The following is a 25,615-nucleotide window of genomic DNA, read 5'->3' on the forward strand; positions in this document are numbered from 1 at the left end:
TCTGAAAGAGTATTTCTTATCACTTGGAAATGAAAACTATGTATTTTGAAAATAAAACTTAGGAAACACCCTGGAAAAGATGGAAAGACAATTTTGTATCCACTGCAGCTTTACACTGCATAATAAGGCAGTTTCCCCAAAAAAATTAAATGTGGTTTTGGGCCACAAAAAGTAGCCCACCCTTGAATTAAAGTACTGTTTAATTTCTGTCCTTATTAAACCCACCACCCACAAGCAGCTTTTATGGGATGCAGATCTTTATTTGTACCATTTTAACCCTGGGTAGAAGAATATTTGTTGTTTCAAAGAAAAGTTTTATCAATTACGCCTCTTGGACCACATTTTTGAGGTTCGGCCAAAAGTACATTGCCTCTGTGGTATGCTTATCTTGTATGGCTCAAACCATAAAGAATTTAAGGACATTCTTATTTTCAATTTACAGATATGAAACTGAGAAAACAAGGAATTTCTTGAATTAATAAGATGGGTACTGTTTTTTTTAGTTTTATAATTAGTTTGATTTTCTTGCCTCAATTTTATCTTTCATTAATTAAAACCCAGTTTGCTTTACATTTCCTCTTCTCTTTGCAGGAGAAAAAACTTTAAAACAATAAAAGCTTGTTTTGTTACTTAACTATTGTTATTCTTTTATTGTTCTCACTCTCCGTTGTTTCTCATGAATTTATTTTCTTGTATTACTCCTCACCTTTCCCATCGTCTTTCTTTAGGCCTGCTATGCCATTTTCCCCCCATTCACATTCATAAGTTTAAGGGGTATGTTCAAAGGAAAAAATGGTCAGGCATGAAAGACCAAGTGTACACAGTGATGGCCAATGAAATGGATTTATTGCTAAAAAGCCTATGCACCGGAATCGTCTCAGCTAATGGTTGGCACCTGCTTGGAGTTAGATAAGGATCAGTGGAATATAAAGGGGGTTGGACTTACTCCACTTATGACTATGTAGGGATTCTAGGCTGATCCCCTCTTTTAACTCCGCCCCGACATTCTGTCACTCCTTCTCCTATATGATTCAGCATACCTACTTATAAATCAGCTAAATTCACAAAACAAAACAAACTCTTGAAACTGCAGAAGGACATGCAACTTATCAATGTGTATACTGAGGTGCACTGTCTGCATCACCTGTGCTTCATTATGGGAGAAGGGCAACCAGCAATCCTTTTCAAACCTGAAAAGCATGAGCTTCATCATGTGCTATTAGAAATGTTCTGGCTATGTATGCTAAGTTTTGAAACATTAAAAATAATTGCCTACCATTGGCAAAGCAAATTGATTATAAAGATGGTTGCAATAAAAAAAAGATATAATGCTCTGGAGCCGGCATCCATTCCACCAATGTCATTTTTATTGTTCATACAAAGAATACGGACGACAAGTTGGAGTTATCCTGTTTTTATTTCCCAGCTTCTAAATGTAAAAGAGGTTAGAGATGATGGTTCTACTTACCATTCACCTGTTATTTTAAGTTTCTTGTGTTAACTTGTCTAAAATTGCCTTTCTTAAAAATTATTATTTTGAACTATTAGTGTTGAACTGTTAGTTCAAAATTAACTTGCAAAGTAGTCTGTAAAATATCAATCCTAATTTGTGTAGAATAATGTTTTTATACTATGGATAAACCTGGGTTTTGGTTACTTTTGTGGTATACTGGGCCAGAATTAACCTAGTCTACACCACATTTATTAATCAGTAACCTAGTCTCTACCATTTCTATCTTACTAAAAACGTTATGTGAAATCCATAATTGATTGGAGCAATATCTTTGGTCTTGTCTGCTAATGACCATGGCATATGGAAAATTGAGTTAGTTTATTTCTCTTTATTATCTCATGCTTTAATGCTTTTCACTTACTATTTCTTGTTCCTTTTCTGTGTTGAACATGCTATTCATTTCATTTATTTTTTGATTTATATACCGCCCTACTCCCGAAGGACTCAGGGCGGTGAACAGCTAAACAGTAATAATACATAGATACAAAATTTAAAAACAAAGTAAAATCGAATTAAACAATTTGGCCCAGACAGATTAAAACACCCCAATCATTTTAAAAACCGATTAAAATTTGCATAATTAAAAAGAGGGAAAAGATTAGGCCAGGCCCACCTGGTGGAATAAAAAGGTCTTAAGAGCGCGGCAGAAGATGTGCAGATCCGGGATCCTCCATATCTCCGGGGGGAGCTCGTTCCAGATAGTAGGTGCCCCCACAGAGAAGGCTCTCCCCCTAGGGGCCGCCAGTCAACATTGTTTGGCCGACGGCACCCGGAGGAGCCCCTCTCTATGAGAGCGTACTGGCCAGTGGGAGGCTATTGGTGGTAGTAGGCGGTCCCGTAGATAACCAGGTCCTAAGCCATGGAGCGCTCTAAAGGTGGTAACCAAAACCTTGAAGTGCACCTGGAAGACCACCGGGAGCCAGTGCAGCTCGCGCAGGAGAGGTGTTACATGGGAACGCCATGTCGCTCCCATTACCACCCGCATGGCCGCACTCTGCGCCAGTTGGAGCCTCCGGGTGCTATGATTTTACTCTGGCTGAAAAGGAATAGTGTATTAGGTGTCTATGTTTCTAATGGATCTTACAGTCAACACTATCTTGAAGAAACACATACATACACACAAACATAAAAACCTGCTAAATGAAATCTATACCTTTCTCTCTGTGTAATGTAAAATGTTATCCAGGTCATATCAAATAACAAAAATACCTTTTTATTAGTAATAATTATTATAGGACTAACTAATAAGCAATTTAAAAAATAAATTTGAGCCTTCTTCCTAATAATTTAAAATTTGATTTAAATAAAGCCAGTCTTTCAGAAAATATGTTACATTGTTCAGTTTTATAGTCTATTAGCTATCAATGGGATTTCAAACTACTCTAGTTTACAAGTCTGAGAAGAATTACTTGCTTTTTCAAAGCTTGGGTATAACTATCATGCATAGATCCATATAAATACCTTTTTTTTTTAATTCAGCAAGAAAAAAAATATAGGCTGGAACACAATGTGGTTTTCATATCCACACCAAATTATATTGCATTTTATTGAAGGAAGAACAAAATAATATTCGTCATAAATTTTAGCTAACTAATATGATCCAAATATAATTTGTACTGAACATAAAGATAACACACAATGCTAAGCTTTCCTGCCTTTGATGTCTGGCTTGTTTATCTTTCACCTTTACTATTTAGGAAAGTAATGGCAGATATTTATCTCAGAGGATAATATTCTTCACTGACTTGAAAGCAGCAGCAATTTACACCTCCATTCCTCACACTGAATCTGTAGCTCTGATTTGCTATTGATGCTTAAAAGAGAAAGTAACAGGAAGAGTCTTAGATGTGCATCGCCTTAATCAGCTGCTAATGGATATGAATCAGTTGATTCCTGGGGAGAACATCTACAGCAGTGCTATCTACAAATAAACCCATGCAGAAGCACTTGTTTGGTTTTAAAAAAAAATGGCAGTAAAAGAAATGATAGTTACCATCCAAAAATTAATGTATAGAAAAGAAAAGGAAAATTAAACCTCTAAGGAGATCCCTGCCAAATCAGATTGAAAGATCTTAGTATTAATCAATGTAAACATCATGAAAATGTCCTTTCTGTGTCATTTAAACAATGTCAGCCTTCACATCCTATTCCCCCAATTCCAGATGATGATTCTGCATTTTATAAACCAGGAATTGAAACTGATAAAGGAAAGATTCAAGGAGAGATAAAGATAAATTTTCTGACAGTGAGAACAATTAACCAATGGAACAGCTTGCCTTCAGAAGTTGTGGGAGCTTCATCATTGGAGGCTTTCAAGAAGAGGCCTGACTGCCATCTGTTAGAAATGGTGTAAGGCAGGGGTGTCAAACTCGATCCCATCGTGGGTCCCATTGGGATTATGTTTGCCCTTGGGGGGCCAGGGTGGTGTCGCCTGGTCATCACAGCCGACTGGGTGGGTGTGACCAGGCTCAGGGCGGCAGGGGCTGGTCCCTTGCTGTCTCCATAGGCCAACTCCATGGCCTATCACGGGCCGGATTTGGCCTGTGGGCCACGTGTTTGACACCCCTGGTGTAGGGTCTCCTGTTTGGGTGGGGAGTTGCATTAGATGACCTACAAGGTCCCTTCCAACTCTGTTAATCTGTTAATCTGTTAATGTTCCTTCCCATGCTGTTAATGGCCACCCCCACTAGGCCCATTACACCAACCCCCTATTAAGAAATAGTCCAATAAGAATCAACAATCTAAATTTAATGGGAATGACAATCATTAGCATATACTAATTTTCCATCTTTCATTCTATAACAGAGATGACCTCAATCTCTAATACCGTGTATAACAAGCCACTGAATAAATATCACTCTGAATTCCCTTCCCCCATTGTTTGCATGTATAGTGAAAATAGATAAGAGGCTTACTGAGAGAGCTATAGACTCTCTTTAAAAAATTATGATATTTTCATTTTTAATAATCACCACTTTTCTTTCTGCCTCAGACAGTAGCAAGGAAGCATTTGAGATTTCTATCCGATAAACACAAGCAGCCAGCACAAAAGATGAAAATATGTTAAAGGGAAAAGATAGAGAATTTCTGATTCCTAACAGGTGTCATTTCAAATATTGTTGACCCTTGACCCTTAAGTTGCATGACTTAATATCCCTTAAGTCCACAAGTGGTAAATGAAGGCCATACAATTTCCATCTATTGTCACCCAACAGCAGGCATTTGATATTCTATTATTTTTGTTAGATTTATATCCCAATTCTATTTGAGAAGGTCATGTTATCTTACATAGCTCTTTCCCACTTTATCCTTACAATAACAACGTTGTGTAATAAATCTGACCAAGAGAACAGAGCTGGACAAAACTGCCCAGGGTGCTTCAAAGTTGAGTAAAGATTAGCATCTGGGTATTTCATCAATCTTAAGTCTAAAAGCTCAATCGATGGAGGAGAATATTTCTAGCTCAGGGTTGAAATTAAGTTCAGGGCTTCCAGAAGTTTTAAATGCTCCAACACTGGAAGTGTTTAACCATTTGTCTGAAATGCTATAGGGTTTCCTGCCTAAGCAGAGGGTTGGACTAGAAGACCTCCAAGGTCCCTTCCAACTCTTGTTATTCTATTCTATTCTATTCTATTCTATTCTATTCTATTCTATTCTATTCTATTCTATTCTATTCTATTCTGACTCCTTGAGCTTGTTGTTTTCTGTCCTGACTCTCTGAGCTTGTTGTTTTCTGCAGACATTTTATTAACCAAACTGGTTAACCTCATCAGTGCACTGAATAATGAAATATCTGCAACAAAACAACCAAACTCAGAGAACACCAAAGACCCCTCAGCTAGCTATTGTACCAAATAGGATGTTTCTATAATCAATATATTTTTCTGGTACACAATGTGAGGACCTTGGGTATTGTGTCAATATATCAGAACAATGTAGGTAGGGAAGGATGATTATTTTTAAAAGTAGACAAGGAAAGTATACAGTGTAGAATACAGTAAGGGAAACATTAACATTTAGCTAATACAGTAATATAATTGACTGTATTTACTGTACAGTAATTTACTGTATTTACTGTAAGTTTAAACTGATTTGGAATCAATTTCAATAAAGGTGAGAGTTTTATCTACCCAATCTGACTCTTGCAAACTGATTAACTTTTTTATAAATACTGTGTGGAACACTCTAATGTCATTCACAATCTGCAGGCAGGAACATCCAATCAGAATCCCTGCAAAAGACAGGCTACCTCCAGATGCCATGTTTAGAACTAGTAGCAATAGCACTTATACTGCTCTATAGTGCTTCACAGCACTCTCTAAGTGGTTTACAGAGTCAGCATATTTCCCCTAACAATCCTTTTACTGACCTCGGAAGGATGGAAGCCTGAGTCAACTTTGACCCAGTCAAGATCGAACTGCTGGCAGTCGGCAGAGTCCGCCTGCAATACTTCATTCTAACCACTGTGCCACAACAGGAAAAGAGGCAGTAGCACAAACCCTTCAAAGGTACCTGGTAAGGTCCACCCAGGAATTGTGCAATTGACCACTGACAAGACACACATCCGTCCATTTCAGGAAAACATCTCTGAGCATGTTGTCTTATCAATCATTAAACAAAGTGAAACCATGACTGTGATTATATACTTACTTCAGCTTTGCTTTGCTTTGCTGTACAGACATGAAATTCGTAAATTATGAAGCCTAGTGCCAAAGTTACGTTTTTATTACTGTTGTAACTGTAAATGGTGTCTATTACTTGTACAAAGCTAAAATCAACTGAATTGCTCAGTGAGGTTTTACAGCTCCCTGTATTGTAGGCACTTTAATACAATGTTCTTACCCCTTTCCACATATGTAGGTTTGTTTTTGTGCCAACAGCAGCTTCTTTGAAGAGTTGCCAATAAAAGCTAAAGGGATAAATTGTGGAACTAAAAAAAACTACTTAGCATCTGCAATGATAAAGCTGCAAGCATCTGTTCAGAATGCAATGCAGGATATTAATTGTTTTTGCTTACAAAAAGCTACAAGAGCACATTGTCAGTTGCTAGGAAGGCAATCAAATTAATAAAGTCTGATAAACAATTTTCCCCATTGAATCTATCCTTAGACATTCAGCAAACAAATACAGCTCCTTCCCTAGAAATCTCACTAATGCTTTTATAAACAATGTAAAAATATCCACCAGCCCAAATATATACTGGCTTGCCAGGTTAATCAAGCATGTCTTTAACCAGGGAAATATAACCGAGAAATTCTAGGACAATGCGGTGCTTTTTATTACACTCAATCAGTTAATTTAGGATAAAAGCAAAAATGTAAGTATTTGTAGAACTTCAGGTGATATAGACAAAGCATTCCTTAGCATTTCATACAAAGAATTCCAAACTTAGTGTTTCACTAATCACATTAGCATATGCAAAGCACCCATGTTTCAACCATTAGACCAACCATGTTCCCTAAAATGGTTGGAAATTTTTTTTATATACTTTGTATCAATTGGTATCATCAGAGTGAGGCGCCATCCCAGCCACTCAGTCTTTTGTCCTTTTTGGTCAAAAGCAGACAACTCTATTAGTCTGTTTCTCAGAGTTGCTGAAAAGGTTACTAAGTTTTAATCTTTCCAAAAGGTAATGGTTGCTTTCGTCCTTGTTCTTTTCTCTGAAACTGCCATCTTTTTGTTCAGTCCAGAGGCTTCTGGTCCCAGAGCTACCAAGAAAAGATCACTGTGCCAATTGGTCTCTCTCTTTTTTTGTTTGTTTTTAATGCAAGAGATGAGAGCAGGAAGAAAACTCATAAATTGAAGACTATATTGTTTGACTCCCTCTGCCCTCCTCTTTCCTTCTTTGGCAAAATTCTCAGGAAAAAGAAAACCAATATAGTAAATGTCTCACTTGAAAACATCTTTAGAATCTAGATGGTGTCATTGACATAAATTGGAGCCCAATATCGTCCTGTATTTTCCCAGTATCTTCTGTATTTTAGTATTAAATAAATAAATATTTTTCCCCCTAGTGGGGAAAGGAAATGCATGGGCACTCTTCCTGGCGGTAGAAATGGTCAGAAGAAAAAAATAAGATAACCAATTTAAAGAAAAGTTAAGGAACAAACATACAGCTAATTGGTTACTTTCTATTTCTTATGCTCCGGGGTGGGTTCTACTTATCTTTACTACCAGTTTGCAGCAGGGCTGCACTTGCGCAGAAGTGATTTGATGACATTGGGGTCAGTGGGCGGAGCCTCCCGACGGTTTTACTACTGGTTCTATAGAACCGGTGGGAACCAGGGGCAACCCACCACTATTATGCTCACTATCGCTATTGTTATAGTGAACAATTGATGAGAATTGATTGTTTAGAAATTGAGTTATGCATATGGATGCTTGAAGCTAAGAACTCACTACACCCTTCCTTTTTCCAAAGCAAACGTTAAAGGTTTCACCATGAAATATGTGTACATTGTCCACATAAAGCAGTGGTATCAAACTCAAGGCCCGCAGGTTGGATCCAGCCCGCAGAATGCTTAGATCAGGCCCACCGGGCTGCCCTGAAAACAGCGAAGGACCAAGTCGTGGTGCCTCTGCCAGTGAAAATGGAGCTCAGGAAGGCTCCACATGGGCCTCTGAGCTCCGTTTTCACTGGCAGAGGAGTGCAGGAGGCCGTTGCAGCCGAAAACAGAGCTCGGGAGCCCATTTTTGCTGGCAGAGTGCTTGGGTCACCACAGGCGCTGCTGACATGAAAAATGAGTGACATCAAGCTGGCCATGCCCATCCTGGCCGCGCCCACCCCGGCCCCCCAAGTCAAACACAACCTTGATGCGGCCCTCAATTAAATCGAATCTGATACCCCTGATATAAAGCAAGCTCAGATATGATTTGTAATTTCTATCTGCTCAGTATCTATGGAACCTCTTGCTTGGAAGACAGATTGTTATTCATATTAATAACAATAATACAAACTGTTTCTCCTAAACTCTTCATTCATAAGCTACTGCTAAAAGCAGGGGATGGGTAAGAAGCAATGCAGTTATCAAACTTTTTTTACAATCTCAAATAACTTTTTTTTATTTTAAGGTATACATTTCCCTTTGGCCTTATTCGTGCTTTTGAAAACTTGAAAGCAAATAGCAATACTTGGCCCTGCACTAAGGCAATACTGCAAATAATTGGAGGACCTCTGAATATTCTGCACACAAGATAGTAAATGGCAAGAGAAGCTTGGCAAATGCTTTAAAAAAAGCTTTGAAATGGTAGCCATAAAATATAAAGGAGCAGCAGTTTTAGAGCAAAGAATCCCAAACTTGAAAAGACTTCTAAACCATATGCAAAGAACTTGCCTATTGAATATTGCTTTAGTAGATTTGAGAGCGAATGATGACTGCTGTTCTTTTCTATGCGTGCGTGTGTATGTACAGTACAGTATATGTGTGTTTATACATTTTCTTTCTTTCTTTCTTTCTTTCTTTCTTTCTTTCTTTCTTTCTTTCTTTCTTTCTTTCTTTCTTTCTTTCTTTCTTTCTTTCTTTCTTTCTTTCTACAGTGACACAGAGAACTGGTTCTGTGAATGTCCTCCTAGCTACTCTGGAAAATTATGTCAGCTTTCAAACTGTGAGCAAAATCCATGTGGGAATGGAGCAACTTGTTTTCCTAAATCCAAACAGGATGTTGTGTGCCTCTGTCCGTATGGAAGAACTGGAATTCTTTGTAACAATGGTAAGAACGATTATGAGTTCTAAGCCAGAGCCCCTTCCCTTTTTTTAAGGAAAGTGAAAGGGATGAAATTGTCATTTGAAAGCAAATTTCAATGTTAGAACATTAACCCCTATAAGCTGAATGCAACTTATTATACCCCTATTTGAGATTAAAATTATAAATATTGTTAATAATGGGATGTACAAAGCTTCAAAATGTTTTGTTCCCTCCCAACATTGTGCCAACACTTCTGCCCTGCATCATGCCATTCTGGTGGTGGTAGGCCATTTCCAAAGTAAAGCCTCTGAATTGGATGTAATCTAAATCTTTCCTCTGAAACAATGTCTCCCGGACACTTCAATTACTTTCCAGTTTGCATTATTTACTTTGGGAAATAACCAAACTGCCGCTGGAATGGCATGGCCCATAGGAGTTTGCACACGGTCCAGCAGAGGAATAGAATGTTCTGGAGTTCTCTGGAATATTTCATTTTCAAATATAGGGCAATGCATGTGTACATATTTTCTGTTAATTAATTTAGTATTACACACAAAAACACAAACAAACACTAGATTGTGTAAATCTTGAAATGCAGATAGTCCTCAACTGTCAACCATTTGTTTATCAACTGTTCGAAGATATAATGGTACTGAAAAAAGTGACTTAAAACCAGTCCTCAGACTTTTGAATGTCACAGAATCTGCTTGGTCACACGATCAAAATTCAGGCACCTGACAACCAGCATGTATCTATGCTGGTTGCAATGTCCCAGGGTCATGTGATCACTATTTGCAAGCCAGCTTCTGACAAGCAAAGTCAATGAGGGAAGACGGATTTGCTTAATAACGGAATGTTTCACTTAACTACTGCAGAGATTCACTTAACAACCATAGCATCATAAAATTGGGCATGACTCACTTAACGACCTCTCTTAGCAGTGAAAATTCTGGTCCTAATCCTGGTTGCAAATTGAGGATTACCTGTAGGTGTTTCATAATTTATGGGAATACAATGCACCTCTCTTCAAATTAATAAAGCAGCTATATATTTTACAAGGTTCTTGCAGCTACATGGGAAGCTGCTCCTGGTTGTCTTTACATGGTGTGTAAATCTGGCAGAGCCAGATTTTTTCTCTGAAAAGGAGAAGCAAAGCAACCAAGCGTGCACATAAAAGTGGCTGTCAGGAACAGTTTTGAAAGCTACCAACATTGAAAAAGATATGGCCATTTTAAAAATTTGAAGAGAGAAACTTTATTTTTGTTCCCACACATTGACAACAGATTGAGAAATATCAGACTGCTGGATCCTAGATGCTTTCAGATGCTGTTTCAACCCCTCCTATTAGCTTTGATAGGCTGGGCACACTCTATATCCACTCTCTTAAAAGACGCCATCTGATGGGACATTGGAGGCACACCTTCCCAGTAGCTGCCCCAGCCATTTGGAGCACCTTCTATCTGAAATTTGAGGTATCCCTACCTTTTTAGCCTTCCAGAGGGCTGTGAAGACCTGACTCTTCCCCCAAGCATTGGGCTAGGATGGGGGTTGAGCTGCCAGGATGTTAATCTGGCCCCTGGGGGGGGAAGGATAACTTTGCTTTTAACCATGTTTTTAGGGAATGTTGTGAGCCATCTAGAGTCATTACATCAGTGGCCAATTATGTCATTCATATATATACATATACATATACATATACATATACATATACATATACATATACATATACATATACATATACATATACATATACATATATATATATATATATATATATATATATATATATATATATATATATATATAAAATATTTCGCTGATAAAGAAATAAAGGGAGACTAGTATAGATCTATTTCAAGCCATTTAGCTCTCATCAGCTAGCCATACCCTTACTCAGATTCGAACCTTATAAGGGTATGGCTAGCTGATGAGAGCTAAATAGCTTGGAATAGATCTATACTAGTCTCCCTTTATTTCTTTATCAGCAAAATATAAATTTGGTATAAAAATGGTTTGTCGTGAATGCGACTGCTTGAGGGCTCATGGATTGGAGCTGAAAGGCAAAAGGGAAACAGGATGCTTCCTCCCATATGTTGGGGTAGACCAGGTGCCTCGATAGAAAAACACTTTATATATAAATAAACAAACAAAGAAACAAACAGCTGTGTCCAAAAAGACTAAGGCAGAACTATAAGAAATGAACTTTTTCGTACTTCCCTAATATCTGGAACATTGCCCTGATCCCATGCAGCTCTTGTAATGTTCTTGTTTTTTCCTTTCCTCAATACAAAAGATCTTACAGTGTTCCCAGCCGGAGAGCATACTGTGCTGCTAATCAAAAATCACTTTTCCCTAACAGATCAATCTTCCTTAACAGATTTTCTGTGAAAAGGTGAGAAAAATGAAGAGGAATAATTGATAGGAAAACTTCTAGTGGAATTTAAGATAAACACGTTGAGGTTTGAGCTGGGTACAAGGTTGTGAATCAATGAATATGGAAGGATAATGATTCCAGAAAAGCTGCAGCTGGAAATTACCATAAATTACAATTGTAAAGCTATCATATTTGGAGTGGAAAAAATCTGGAAAATCACTAGATGACAGCAAAGATGTACCATGTTTCCCTGAAAATAAGACCCTGTCTTATATTTTTTTTAACCCTGAAATAAGTGCTTGGCCTTATTGCCATTTGCTCAAAAGTCCAATTGGGCTTATTATCAGGGGATGTCTTATTTTGGGAAAAACAAGGTATTTCTTTCTTGTCATCTACAGGTCATCCAGAATTTTGTAGGCAAGATTTGGTTGTCATACTCCATTATATTTAAAACAGAGTGGGCTGTTTCATATTTATTCATCAGAAGCATGGGAACTATAGTGCAAAAAGAGTAAGGAGGACTCAAGAAATCCCAATTCTCCTTCCCAATGTCTATGGTTTAAGAAGGAAGAAAATCTGTGTTTGAGTAAAGTCATTTTTTTAATGCTAGTTTTCTGCAAACAATTTTTTAATTATTTTTTTCACAGCCATTAATATAACCTCTCCTAGCTTCAGTGGAACAGATGCTTTTGGCTATACCTCGTTCCTAGCATATTCAGCAATTCCAAACATCAGCCTGTGCTATGAATTCCACCTGAAATTTCAGCTGGCCAACCACAACTCATCGCTACAAGACAATCTCCTCTTTTTCACTGGTCAGAAGGGCCAAGGTAAGGATTCAGAAAGTGTTTCCTTATAGAAGCTAGGAAATTATGATGGAATGTTTATCGGCCGGTAGCTGATTTTAGATGACTATATGAGCATGTGCATTCAAACTCAAAGTAAGGATCTTCAAGTTTTCCTGTGTAATGGTATGTGAGAATGACCTTGGGAGATAGGAGGGAGAACGTCAGACTGGACATCCAGTACGTAAAAGATAGTAAACAGAAGGAGAAGGACTGTGGGAAACATATCAGAAGGGTTCCTCCCTAATTTTCCCAAGAGTAAAAATGAATGAAGAAGGGAAATATTTCCAGCCTTGCAAGATTCTATTAATATAACTTTACAATTAACATAGAGATACTTCTCCTGGTTGTGCTTCTTGTCTGCACTACATCAAAAGTCTAACACCCTGCTTTCTCAGTTCCTTACTGAGCTTTCTCTTTGAGAGTTGTCAGTTCCTCACACTCCTTGTCAAGCATCACATATTTGTTTTTGCTATGAAGATATGACTCACTGAATTATTGTGTTGTGCAGCAGATCTTCCACTGTAGGTTGCTTAGGATCTTGGATGTCCTTGCATGTCTCAGAGCTCTTTCTTCAGCTGTTCTTGGATTGGTTCTTGTGTTCACCTTTGCATTTCATGATCTTGTCCTTTTCCAGGCTGTTTTTCTTAGCATTCCCTACTTTATCTCTCCAGTTAGTTAATCTCTCTGACCAGTTATTATCTCCAGAGCGAGAAATTAGTTGTTAATGGCCATATTTTTTTAAAAAAAAATGATAATAAAACTTAGTGTAAATAAACACAGAAGAGCTGTGGGTAAATGCTGCAGTCAACCCCGTGCACGGCCCCATTGCGAACCAATAGTAAGGGTAAGTAGAACCCACCCCTGCATTCCACCATTTATTTTCTAATGTATTCTCTTTTGCTTACAATTGCCCAGTTAAGTGACAGTATTAAGATGAGCTTAGATGATCTTCAAACACTAAGGAGGGTTGGACCTGTTTAGTACTGTACTTTGATAGCAGTCAACCAAGGCTATAGACTACACTAAGAATTTTTTTTAAATCTAGAAAAAAGACAGTAGTAACCCACTTTCATTCTGCTGGCCACAAAACTACATGGCTTTATCTGTATGAAGTTGTCAGAAATTGATTCCTCCTCATTTTTATAATGTAAATGAGTTCTCCTTCTCCAGTTTAGTTTTGCCAATTATGGCTAAATTGTCATTTGGAATGCTGTTTTCTGATATGGTAAGATAATTTTCATTATTGAAGACATTGACACTTTCTGAAAACAAAACCTTTCCAAAAGGTAATGTAAATTCTTGGGTTTTTCAGTAATTAAAGTACTGTATAGATAGTATAGTGAGGGAAATGGGAAAGCCAAAAAGAAATACTCCTGGGTTTTTTAAATGTATTTACCGTAATTGGATTTAAATGGCCACACATTTTGCTATGATGGCTCTGGGCAGCTTACAACAAATAAAAACACCATAGAAAATTACAACCAAAATATAAAACCGATAATGCCCACTGAGGTAAAACAACAAATTTAACAGAATTCAATTCAATCTAGAACTGAGGAGAAATTTCCTGTCAGTGAGAATAATTAATCAGTAGATCGGCTTGCCTTCAGAAGTGAGTACTCCATCACTGGAGGCTTTCAAAAGGAGACTGGTCAACCATTTGTCTGGAATGGCATAAGCTCTCCTGCTTAAGCAAGGGGATGGACTAGAAGACCTCCAAGGTCTCTTCCAACCCTCTTATTTTACATTCTGTAGTAAACTAAAAAACATCCAATGGGTTCTAACTGACTTCCTGATCCATATGCCTAGGAGCACATCCATGTCTTTGAGGCTTTTTGGAAGGCTGGCAGGAGGGATTTGATTTTTCTGATGGACAGGAATTCCAATGGAAAGTTTCACTTTTATGCCATGCAAACAAATTACCCGTAATAAGGTAATTCTGTCACGCTAACTTTATCACAATTACCTAAAATGAAGTCTCTGTAACAGTTTTTTTTGGCTGTGATGTGATTATTCTCATTCCAGGTCTTACTGGGGATGATTTCCTAGTGTTGGGACTGCGAAATGGTAGCTTGGTGTACAGTTACAATCTGGGATCTGGAATCGCAACTATTACTAGTGAACCACTTGATCTGACACTTCTCATTCACACAGTCAGCCTTGGCAGATTTCTTAGAAGTGGCTGGATGAAGGTAAGCTCTGTTTTAGAAACGCTTCATCTCACTACTAACTGTAGTTCCTATTGTAGCAAGGATTAGAATTGTGGCTTTGGTCATGACACTATCATGCTTTTGGGTTACCCCACAATGCTGTTAGCAGGATAAAATGGGAAGAAGAAAAATCTAACTTTAATCTAACATTGACGTGCTTTTAATTTAACTGAGAGGCAGTATAGTGTAGTGATTAAGGGTTAGATGTTCACCAGGAAGACCCAGATTCTTATCTGCAGGCACCTACAGTTCTCTTGTAGCTTAACATATTTCACACAGCTGTTGGGGGGTGGGGAATCAGAGGAGAGAGTGTTATAAATATCAGCTTGAGTTCCTGTATGGGGTTTATAAATATAATAATTAAATAAAAACCTATACATTCCATCCTGAATTCCTTTAGAGAATGTGAAAATAAATAACAATGAGCTTCACTTAGATATACACAGAAATGCATAGCAGGTGCCCAATTTTAAGAGCTAAATCAATCATAGTGAAGTTTGCTTGGTTATGATATAATGCTGAATCATGACTTAGTGTGTTGCATGAAACCAGTAATGAGATTCTATGAAAACTTTTGTACAAAGATTTGCACACATACTATAGAAAAGTTTCCCTTTCCAAAAACATATTTCATTTTTCACTTCCTACCTGCCTGCCACTACAATTTCCATCCCACTTTTATAAATTGCTCCTGAAATTTTAGGGAAGACTGAGAAATAATGGATGAAGAAGATTCTGCAAAATACAGAAACACAAGCAAAAAGTCTGACCTTCTGATCTTTTAATCACAATCCAGGAAATTAAATTTTTTCCAATTATTTCAAATGATTTGCAAGGCAAAGGAATTTCCTCCTCTGTTAATGTATATGAATGCTTTTATTATTATTTTTAGCATTGTGATGAGAAATAATATACTTTAGCTGCTCATAAATAGCATATTTTTGTTTGTTTGAAAGGTGGACAATCAAAAAAACAAAACTATTACGTCACCAGGAAAGTTGACGGGACTCAATGTTTTTAGTCAGTTTTATGTAGGAGGGTATATTGAATATATTCCAGAATTCTTACCCAAAGGATCCAGTTTTAAGAATGGCTTTCAAGGTAAATAACAACATTATTGTCTTTGTATATCAAGTCATTGTATTTATAGTAATAAGTTTTAATGGAAGAAGCTGGTTTTCTACTAAAGACAGAGGGCTCAAGTTTACAGTATATGGACATTATCTAAATCTAAAACAGGCATACCAAAATTTCTCACAGATGTCAATTTGGTGAAAAAAGAAAAACACTATCACATAGACATCTGAAACAATAAAAAGATTTGTAAATATAGCTGAATAGCACTATAACAGAACACATAAAACTCAAAACAGCTCTGAGGGGCCCAAATAAATGCTCTCTGGAATAAAAATAAATAAGGTTATTGCTGCAAAGATAGAATTAAGAATAGCATTAAGCAGGAGACAGTGTGGAGCCTGCAAGGAAATCAGAATGCCTGGAAGGGGAGGAGGGGAGGAGATAGTTATTCCCCAAAGAGAGTATCTGAATCAGGGTCGGAGTTCTTGGTGCTCTCAGAGCTTGGTTGTATGCTTGCAGACCAGGGGTGAAATCCAGCAGGTTCTGACAGGTTCTGGAGAACCAGTAGTGGAAATTTTGAGTAGTTCGGAGAACTGGTAGCGGAAATTTTGAGTAGTTCCGAGAACCGGCAAGTACCACTTCTGTCTGTCCCCAGAGTGGGGTGGGAATGGAGATTTTGCAGTATCTTCCCCTAGAGTGGGGTAGGAATGGAGATTTTGCAGTATCCTTCCCCTGGAGTGGGGTGGGAATGGAGATTTTGCAGTATCCTTCCCCTGCCATGCGCACCAAGCCACACCATGCCCACCAAGCCACGCCCACAGAACCGGTAGTAAAAAAATTTGGATTTCACCACTGTTGCAGACATTTCATTACACTTTGCACTGATGATATTGCCTAGCTGGCTAATAAAACATCTGCAAGCAAATAACCAAGCTCAGAGAGCACCCAGGACTCCAAAAATATGCAAAGATACAAAAGGAAGGAAGAGGAGAAGCAGAAGTCTGCTGGAAGCGAGGGGTAAGAAAAAGAGAAAGAAAGAGAAATGGGCAACCTAAAAAAATAAATAAAAGAGAGTCAGACATTTCAAGTAGGAAAAGCAGATTGCTTGAGCTTAAGGGCTAGATTTACAATAAGGGAGAGGCCAAAGGGAAGAAGAGAAGGCACAAGACTGATGTGGATTGTGAGGAGCAGGACATCTCAAGGATGAAAAGTGTCTAGTAGGTGTCAACAAGGAGAAGACCTGAGAGAAAGAGCTGCACTCGGTGTATGTTACCTGGGAGGGAATAGTGGTTGACCGAGCCAGGAGGAAGGTCAGGAAGGATGGAAAACCCAAAAGGAAGACTTTTGCAAGGTAGAAAGAGCTTATAAAGAGGGTGAAAAAGAGCTGAGGTGAGGTTCTGTGCTTTTGAACTGAACAGCCCCTTCTTGGCTGTTGGATGAGGAAGGTAGGGAGACTGCTCAGATCTCTGAGCCAGCCTCTTAGGATTGAGGGATTTATTCAAACCAAGCTCTACTGTTCTTTAAAGTGGTCTTTGTATCTGGGTGCCTGTGTAATTCTGCCTGTGCACCACATGTGAATATGTATGGGTTATGGGTTCTGAATGTAAGAAGTAAAGTAAATCTGTTCCTGGTGTTTAGAGCCAGAGGTTTATTTTCCTCGTTCGATTTGTGCGGAGAAAGGCGAAACCATTCTTTAGAGAATCCTCCTGCTGATTGTCAGCAGGCTTCTTTATAGTGAATTGGAGAGAATTTTTGGGAAGCTGCAGAGGGTCTGTTTTAGAGGCTCCCTGGGGAATTAGTTTCTTCAACACTAGCAGTAGCTATTGTGTGAAAAAAAAACAGGGCTCCCCAGGAGCTACGCAAACAATACAGCACATAAATACAAACAAACAAACAAACAAAAAATGTTTTTTAGATGTACAGAACAGTCAAGGCCAACAGCCCAATCCCCACCGCTTGAAATCCCTTAAAGTTCAAGCAGCTTTATTCTCAAGTAAGAGGATATAGAATTGAGGCCTTATATTCATTTATGTTAAGTAGCTTGCTCAGAAATTAAAAACTGTGATTTAATACCTCTTCCCTGATGGTTTAAAAAGAAATATTTTCCACGCTTACCATGCTCAGGAAGGCTTCATTTAGGATTTAAGAAAATCCTCTCCAGAGACACCTTGTCAACTGCTTGCAAAAATGTCCAATGCAGACCACGGGCTCCCATGTCCTTCCATTGAACACCTCCCTGTCTTTGTGTTTGTTCATGAACATGTATGGATACAGAGACGTACACAGTTCATTTGCATTTATATCTACATCACCATTTACATACATGCAACACAGCCAGCAGTTTCAAAGAAGGGATTCCTTTCTTACTATCCTGTTTCCTTGTAGTGTCTTTGGATAATGACAACCACATAGATAGATTTTCCCAGGGGTGAAATGCTCCCCGTTCAGATCGGATCGTCCGAGCTGGTAGCAATGTCGGTGGGGGGTTCGGAGAACCGGTAGCAAAAATCCCTGCACCCCCACCCCCCCCCACCATGCCCAGCTAAGTCGCACGATTAGCAGAGGCTTTTTTTTTTTTTTTACTTTTAAAAGGATTTTATCTACAACCTCTTCCGACGAAAAACTGCTTTTAAAAGTAAAAAAAAAAAGCCTCTGATGATCGCATGGCTCAGCTGGGATCATCAGAGGCTTTTCAAAGCATTTTTTTCTGCAACCTCTTGGCCGAAGACGTGGTAAAAAAAATGCTTTGAAAAGTCTCTGACAATCCCAGCTGAGTTGCCTGATCATCAGAGAGGCATTTTTAAAAAAGCCTCTCTGCCGATCTCAGCTGAGTTGCCTGATCGTCAGAGGCTTTTCAAAGCATTAGAAAAAATGCTTTGAAAAGTTAAAAAAAAAAAAGTTGGCTACGCCCACCCAGTCACATTACACATACCCCCCACCAAGCCACGCCCACAGAACTGGTAGTAACAAATTTTACATTTCACTCCTGCAGTGGTGGGTTCCTCCCGGTTTGGTCCGGTTCGGCCGAGCTGGTAGCGGTGACGATATGACGTCACCGAACCAGTTCTCCCCCCCACCCTCCCACCCTCCCACCCCCCCCACCCCCCCACATTATTCTTACCTTTTATTTGGTCCCACCCCCAATCTGTTGCTGCCTCCTGAGTCCCAGCTGATGACTAGAGGGGAAAAAACTGTTTAAACTCTTGCCGCGGGGCTTCAAAGGGCCGTCCTACAGCTGATCAGTGTTAAAAGCAAACAAATGAGTCGGGTCGTAAGTGCGAGGACTGGTCATAAGTGCGAGGACCTTCCAGAAATGACTCTGACCAGCTAGCCACGCCCACCTAGTCACATGACCTCCAAGCCACACCCACAAAATAAGCCACGCCCACAGAACCGGTAGTAAAAAAAATTAGAACCCACCCCTGCACCCCTGGATTTTCCCCATGGTGATCTGTCCCTAATCTGGTCCTTCAATGCTTTTCCAATGCTGCCTTCATCACTACTGTACCCGAGTCCATCCACCTTGCGGCTCTTCATTTTACATTCCATGTTCCTACTGCAATTCTTTCTTTTTGGCTTTGGCTTTTCCTTTAAGTGTCTCATAACAAAAGATTTCTGGTTTGAAACCTAGCAGAAAGCTTATTTTCTTGCCCTGAGTATCCTATTTTCTCTGAGCTTTGTTTACAAAAAGCAAAAACAAAACTTCAGTGATGCAGTCGAGAGATGGCTTCATATATTTTCTAAGTTATGACAGATTGAAGATAAAGTTTCATAAAAGATGGTTTGAATTCAAGGACAGAAACTTCATGTGCCTTCATTCTAAAGGATGTGTTTGTTTAAACCATGACTTTCCTCCCATTAAAATGCATACTTACAATTACCTAGGGATTAAACTGAGGGCAGACAGGATGAGGATTGGCATTTTGGCAGCAATGTACTTTAAGTTAATGTTTTGTAGGAACTTTAAGCAGCTACTAGCAACCAAATAGATTTTTGTAACTTTAAAATAATAAACCAAGTAAAGTCTAGATCACCATGAGAAAATGTACTTTTGAACTTGACCTGACCACAGTGGTAAATGTTCATAAATATTTTTTTTATTGTTTTAAAGCAAAAAACTGGGTAATCTTTCATTCTTTCAGGCTGCATTTTTGACCTCCAAGTCCGGGCTGGAAAGGATCAGGAGTTTAAAGCACCAGGAATTCCAGAAGGCCATCCTAACACTGGTCGCAATGTAGGACAATGTGAAGTGTCTCCGTGCCAACTGATAACATGCAGAAATGGGGGAACATGCATGGAAAGTGGCTCTGCGGTATAGTAAGTAAAGTGTGATGCTTTTAATGAACCATTGCAGGGGAATGCATTGAGACTAGGCAGATTGTCATATGGTTCTATCGGAGTTTATACATCTATGCTTAAGAGCAGATGTAAAATCTTCTTTAGAATCATCTTGCAAGATACACATTCAGTTCTCCTTTCCATGTAGTAGTTCTTATACACATACTTTCTCTCTCATTCTTATTAGCATAAATGCCCATTTCAGGAACCATCTGAAGTGAATATCATACTGGGGTAGCAAATGGAGCAGTGAAGTCTGCCTCATTCAGTAATACCTACCCCAAGGCTCGAAATTATTTGAAGGTTGAGGGTCACACCTGTTTTTTCTATTTTTCTTTGGCATGCTGAGAGTTTTGCTCAATTACTTCCCATGTATTTCTTCTTCTATTAAATTAAAAGTGATAATTCAAGATCTGTAATGGCATTTGAGAATGATTTTGGGAGGTAAGAGAAGAAGTGTTGCCTAATCCCAAAGGTGCTTTTTCAAGAGGCAGTTGGACTTTCTGGTTTTTCTTTGAATACATTTCGCTTCTCATCCAAGAAGCTTCTTCAGCTCTGACAGGATGGTGGGGAATGGAAGGATTTATACTCCTTGCAGGCAGCTGGTCATTTGCATTGCAAGTGCAATGCAAATGACCAGGGAGTCAAGCTATTCTCCAAAGCACCTGATTGTAGGACAAGAAGCAATGGGTGAAAACTAATCAAGGAGAGAAGCAACTTAGAACTAAGGAGAAATTTCCTGACAGTTAGAATTAATCAGTGGAACATCTTCCCTCCAGAAGTTGTGAATGCTCCAACACTGGAAGTTTTTAAGAAGATGTTGGATAACCATTTGTCTGAAGTGGTGTAGGGTTTCTTGTCTGGGCAGAGGGTTGGACTAGAATACCTCCAAGGTCCCTTCCAACTCTGTTATTCTGTATTCTGCATTATTTTAGAGAGTCATTGAAGCCACCAGGAGGTTTATCTGTGTCGTCAGGGTCACCTGAGTAGTGCAAATGGGTGTGGAGCCTTCTTGGAACTGTTGAAAGGACCAAGTTGTAAACTGGAGATAGATGATGTTGTATCCCTCTCTCTCTGCTGTCTCAACCCTGATGATACAAATAAACCTTCAGGTGGCATCAACAACTTTCTAAAAGAATACAAATGACCAGCTGTCTGCAAGGAGTATAAATCCTTCCATTCCCTACCATCCAGTCAGAGCAGAAGAAATTTCTTGGATGAGAAGCAAAACATCTTGGGACAACCATGACCTGGATGACTGAGAATCTCCATAGACAAGTGCTGCCTAGGGAACAGTCAGATAAGAGAGGGCATTGCCTATTAATGTAGCTTTACAATTATGTAGAATTGTACATAATTCTACTTCCTGTTTGTGCCACATGGGAGGCTGACATTAATCTTGCAAGATATGAACATTAAGGGCTATCCTATTATGCCATTTCTAAAATTAGGGGGGAAATGGGCCACAAAAGGACAATACTTTGGTGACTGAAGGCTTCATATGCCTTCCTTTTGGTAAATGATTTTGGGGATGGCGAGGATTTCAATGCACTGGCAATAACTCAGAATGAGTAAGGCTACCAAAAAATATGAGTCGGTTAAGGATAGGTTTGGGGAGCAGCCAAGATTTTCTTTATTTAGAAACGTGCATCAAGCCAACATCAAGTTTTAAAGTATAACTGTTCTATGTATCTCACCTCAAAATGTTCAAAGTGAGACCCCCTGGTTTCTCTGCTCCAAAATGCTCTAAGGAGCTACCTTCCATGTTGACCCAGAATGTAACCGTGTCATTTACTGAAGTTTCCTCTGGTTTCATCTTTTGCACCTCCCAGCTGTCGTTGCTCTTCTGGTTGGACAGGGGCTTTCTGCACAGAAAAAATGTCAATGTGTGATCCTGAGCACAAGCCCCCCCATCAGTGCAAGCAAGGTTCCACCTGCGTCTCCGTGCCTAATGGATACAATTGTCACTGTGCTTTGGGAACCACCGGCACACATTGTGAACAAGGTAGGGGACAAACCTTCATCAAAAGTGTATCACATGGTGCCATCGGTTTCTTTTTATTCTGTGGTTGGGTGAGAAATGTAAATTGAGTTTTTTTAAATTGAAGGTACCAAAGACTCTTTGAGATTAAAAAAGTTCTGTTTTACCGCAATCAAATAACTGCATCTCACCTATTCTGATCATGTCGTGTGGGGAATTCAGAAAGCAATTATGTTCGAAAGAGTTAGCAGTAAAAGGAAATGAGGCAGCCAAAGAAATGGAGGCTGGACCCTGTCAAAGTTGACACCAGCCAGAGCAGAGTAAAATCCAAAGAAATAGTGCAAGATCGGAAGATGTGGAGAGACTTGACCATAGAATCACCGAGAATCAGACATGACTGAATGCATAACATCATCATCATCAATACCTACAGACTATTAAATCCAAACTGAACATACAGCACTGCAGACCTCTCTTAAAGTTGATTTCTAATGCAAGAGAGGGTTTTAGAGGACCCAAATTGTTGGGGAAAATATGCTGACTCTGTAAACCGCTTGGGGGGGCTGTAAAGCACTGTAAAGTGGTATATAAGTCTAAGCAATTGCTATTTAAGTACAAAAAGTGAGCAGGATGATGTGTTGCTGAATCATCTCTAACCTCTCCACTTATGAGTTTCCCTCCTGAATTGGGAGCGTATCTCGAGAGAACCCTACAGGGAGATAAGCCACAATGGGAAAATCCCTTTATATAGCAGTGGCTTTGACTTAATCACATTAATTTCATTGGTTGGCATTATCTTGACTTTAAACATGCAGAATTGAAATAAATATGCAAATCTATACTATTTTTTTAAATAGATAGACATCTGACAAGTTCATAACCTATTTCTTTTTAGTTTATTTTGATTTATTCGAATTATAGCGCTTCTTAATGTTGTGACTCCGGATGGCTCACAACAATAAGAAACAAAATTCCAAGCAAAAATCAACTAAATAGAAGCAAACATACAAATCTTCAATAAAATAGCATCCATTGGACAATTGCCAGCTAGGCTGGAGGGAGGGGTCAAGCGAGAGCCTAGGTTGGAATCTTTGTGCAGCCACAAATGGTATAAGTTTGACCTTATCTAATTTTTCCCAGGGGAAGGCCAACAGTCTGGTGAGAGTCTTGTAATGTAGGTGATAAACAATAAAGTTATTGACTAAGGCTAGTCACGACTTGTTCTGGTTGCTTTTGCCTGACAACAACAACCAAAAAAACCACCAATAATCAGCAGCAGAATCCAGTCAATACTTCATGTTCAGCACAACCATTGATAGCTTTCCACTATCACTGGCCACCAAGTACAACAATAGAGCCATGTTTTCAAGGCCTTCCTTTGGTCAGTACAATTGGGGCTAATCTAAGCTCTGGAGGAATGATGTTCCAAAGGGTGGTGCTATGCAAAAAAGCTCCTCTTCCTGGGTCTCGTCATATGACACTCCTACCTCAACAAGACCTACAACAGGAGTGTTAAACTCAAGGCCCGGGAGCCAGATCCAACCCATGGGGCACTTAGATCTAACCCATGAGGCCACCCTGGAAACAGTGAAGGACTGGCCCGCGGTGCCTCTGCCAGCAAAAATAGAGCTCGGGAGGTTCGCGTGCGGTGGCCCTTTTTGCTGGCAGAGGGCTGCAGGAGGCCGTCTGAAAATAGAGCTTGGGGGGTCGTGCGGGAGGCCCTTAGCTCCGGTTTTTCTGGCAGAATGCTAGAAAAACAAAGTACTAGTAAAAGTGTATCCCCCCCAGTCTTGACAGGTGCCCCTGACACGAGTGATGTTGAGCTGGCCACACCCATCATGGCCATGCCTCCCTGGCCCCCGGCCCCCCCAAGGTCAAACACAACCGTGATGCGGCCCTCAATGAAATTGAGTTTGACACCCCTGACCTACAACATGCCTCTCCTGATGGGAGGAATAGACGTAACCAGGGAGAGGCTGCCTGCTGGTTTAGATTTAGATTTAGATTTTATTGAACTTCTATACCGCCCTTCTCCCAAAGGACTCAGGGCGGTGTACAGCCATATTAAAACACATATAAACCACAAAATTTAAGAACAATTTAAAAACAAATATATAAAATTTGGCCCACGAAATTAAAAACTAACAAACACCCAATTTAAAAATTCCTATTAGGACAGCCCGGCTTGTTGGAATAAAAGAGTCTTCAGGATGCGGCGAAAGGTACGCAGGTCGGGGATCATATGAACCTCTAGGGGCAGCTCATTCCAGAGGGCTGGTGCCCCCACAGAGAAGGCTCTCCCCCTGGGTGTCGCCAGTCAACATTGTTTGGCCGACGGCACCCTGAGGAGCCCCTCTCTGTGGGAGCGTATTGGCCAGTGGGAGGCTATCGGCAGCAGAAGATGATGTCGTATATACCCCGGTCCTAAGCCATGGAGTGCTTTAAAGGTGGTCACCAACACCTTGAAGCGCACCCGGAAGACCACTGGAAGCCAGTGCAGCTCACGCAGGAGAGATGTTACATGGGTGCGCCATGTTGCCCCCATAATCACCCGCACGGCCACATTCTGGACCAGTTGGAGCCTCCAAGTGCTCTTCAAGGGGAGACCCATGTAGAGAGTATTACAGTAGTCCAGACGGGACGGGACGAGGGCATGAGTGACTGTGTGCAGGGCATCCCGGTCCAGAAAGGGACGCAACTGGTGTATCAGGCGAACCTGATAAAAAGCTCCCCTGGCCATGGCCGTCATATGATCTTCCAAAGACAGCCGTGCATCCAGAACACCCAAGTTGCGAGCCCTCTCTGAGAGGGCCAAGGTCTCGCCCCCAATAGTCAGCGATGGAACCAGCTGACTATACCGGGACGCCAGGAGCCACAGCCACTTGGTCTTGGAAGGGTTGAGTCTGAGCTTCCATGCCACACAAGCTTTTATTAGTCAGAACCAGCTCTTACAACTAAAACCAGAAGCATACTTGAAGCCAGTGCAGCTCAGGAAGCAGAGTTACAGTATAATATGGTCAAGAAACACCCATACAGTAACTGCCTGTGCTGCTGTATTTTCCACCAACTGCAGCTTCTGGGTTCTCTCCAATACCGTCCACATCTAATTGTGAAATTCTTGTCTAATAGCTGATGCTCACAACCATTACGCCACTCTTATTAAAATACAATTAAATCCCTCTAATTATGCTTACTGACACAACATCTCACATCTAAATAATTGATATTTAAAAGTGTTTTTGTGCATGCTTTGGCTTTCAAAGTTGTTTTACTCTATAGAAATGAAATAAGAATCAGCCATGTTTTATACATTATTAGACAATTACTGAATCAGCACTTAACATCCTTAATGAGTGGCATTCTACTCCTTACGTGATGTGCTTTGATTTCTTTCTGATTCCTTTCTGATCCATATAAGAACGGCAACTGCAGAGAGGAAAATATAAGCTCCTATAGTTCTTTAACACTTCTTCCCCCAGTGAATAAAAGTGAGGATGGCATAAATTGCAACAAAATTGATGATTTGTAATGAAAAGGCCCATTACTGCTGTCTCAAAATCTGGGATTTCAACTTCCCCTACACCTAGC

The 25,615-nt window shown here is 39.7% G+C and overlaps 1 protein-coding gene across 1 annotated transcript in view; it reads left to right on the plus strand.

Moving 5' to 3' along the window:
* Nucleotides 1–25,615, plus strand: part of EYS (eyes shut homolog) — an 871,663-nt gene that overhangs the window by 830,062 nt on the left and 15,986 nt on the right. The window contains exons 42-47 of the mRNA XM_070932259.1: nt 9,051–9,223; nt 12,221–12,403; nt 14,447–14,613; nt 15,588–15,732; nt 19,851–20,025; nt 21,879–22,051. Of these exons, the coding sequence (XP_070788360.1) occupies nt 9,051–9,223; nt 12,221–12,403; nt 14,447–14,613; nt 15,588–15,732; nt 19,851–20,025; nt 21,879–22,051 (1,016 nt within the window). The remainder of the gene's footprint in view (nt 1–9,050; nt 9,224–12,220; nt 12,404–14,446; nt 14,614–15,587; nt 15,733–19,850; nt 20,026–21,878; nt 22,052–25,615) is intronic.

Source organism: Pituophis catenifer, unplaced genomic scaffold, assembly GCF_029215685.1.
Source record: "Pituophis catenifer annectens isolate HBS135680 unplaced genomic scaffold, rPitCat1.0.hap2 SCAF_1, whole genome shotgun sequence".
In the NCBI taxonomy this organism is placed as follows: Eukaryota; Metazoa; Chordata; class Lepidosauria; order Squamata; family Colubridae; genus Pituophis; species Pituophis catenifer.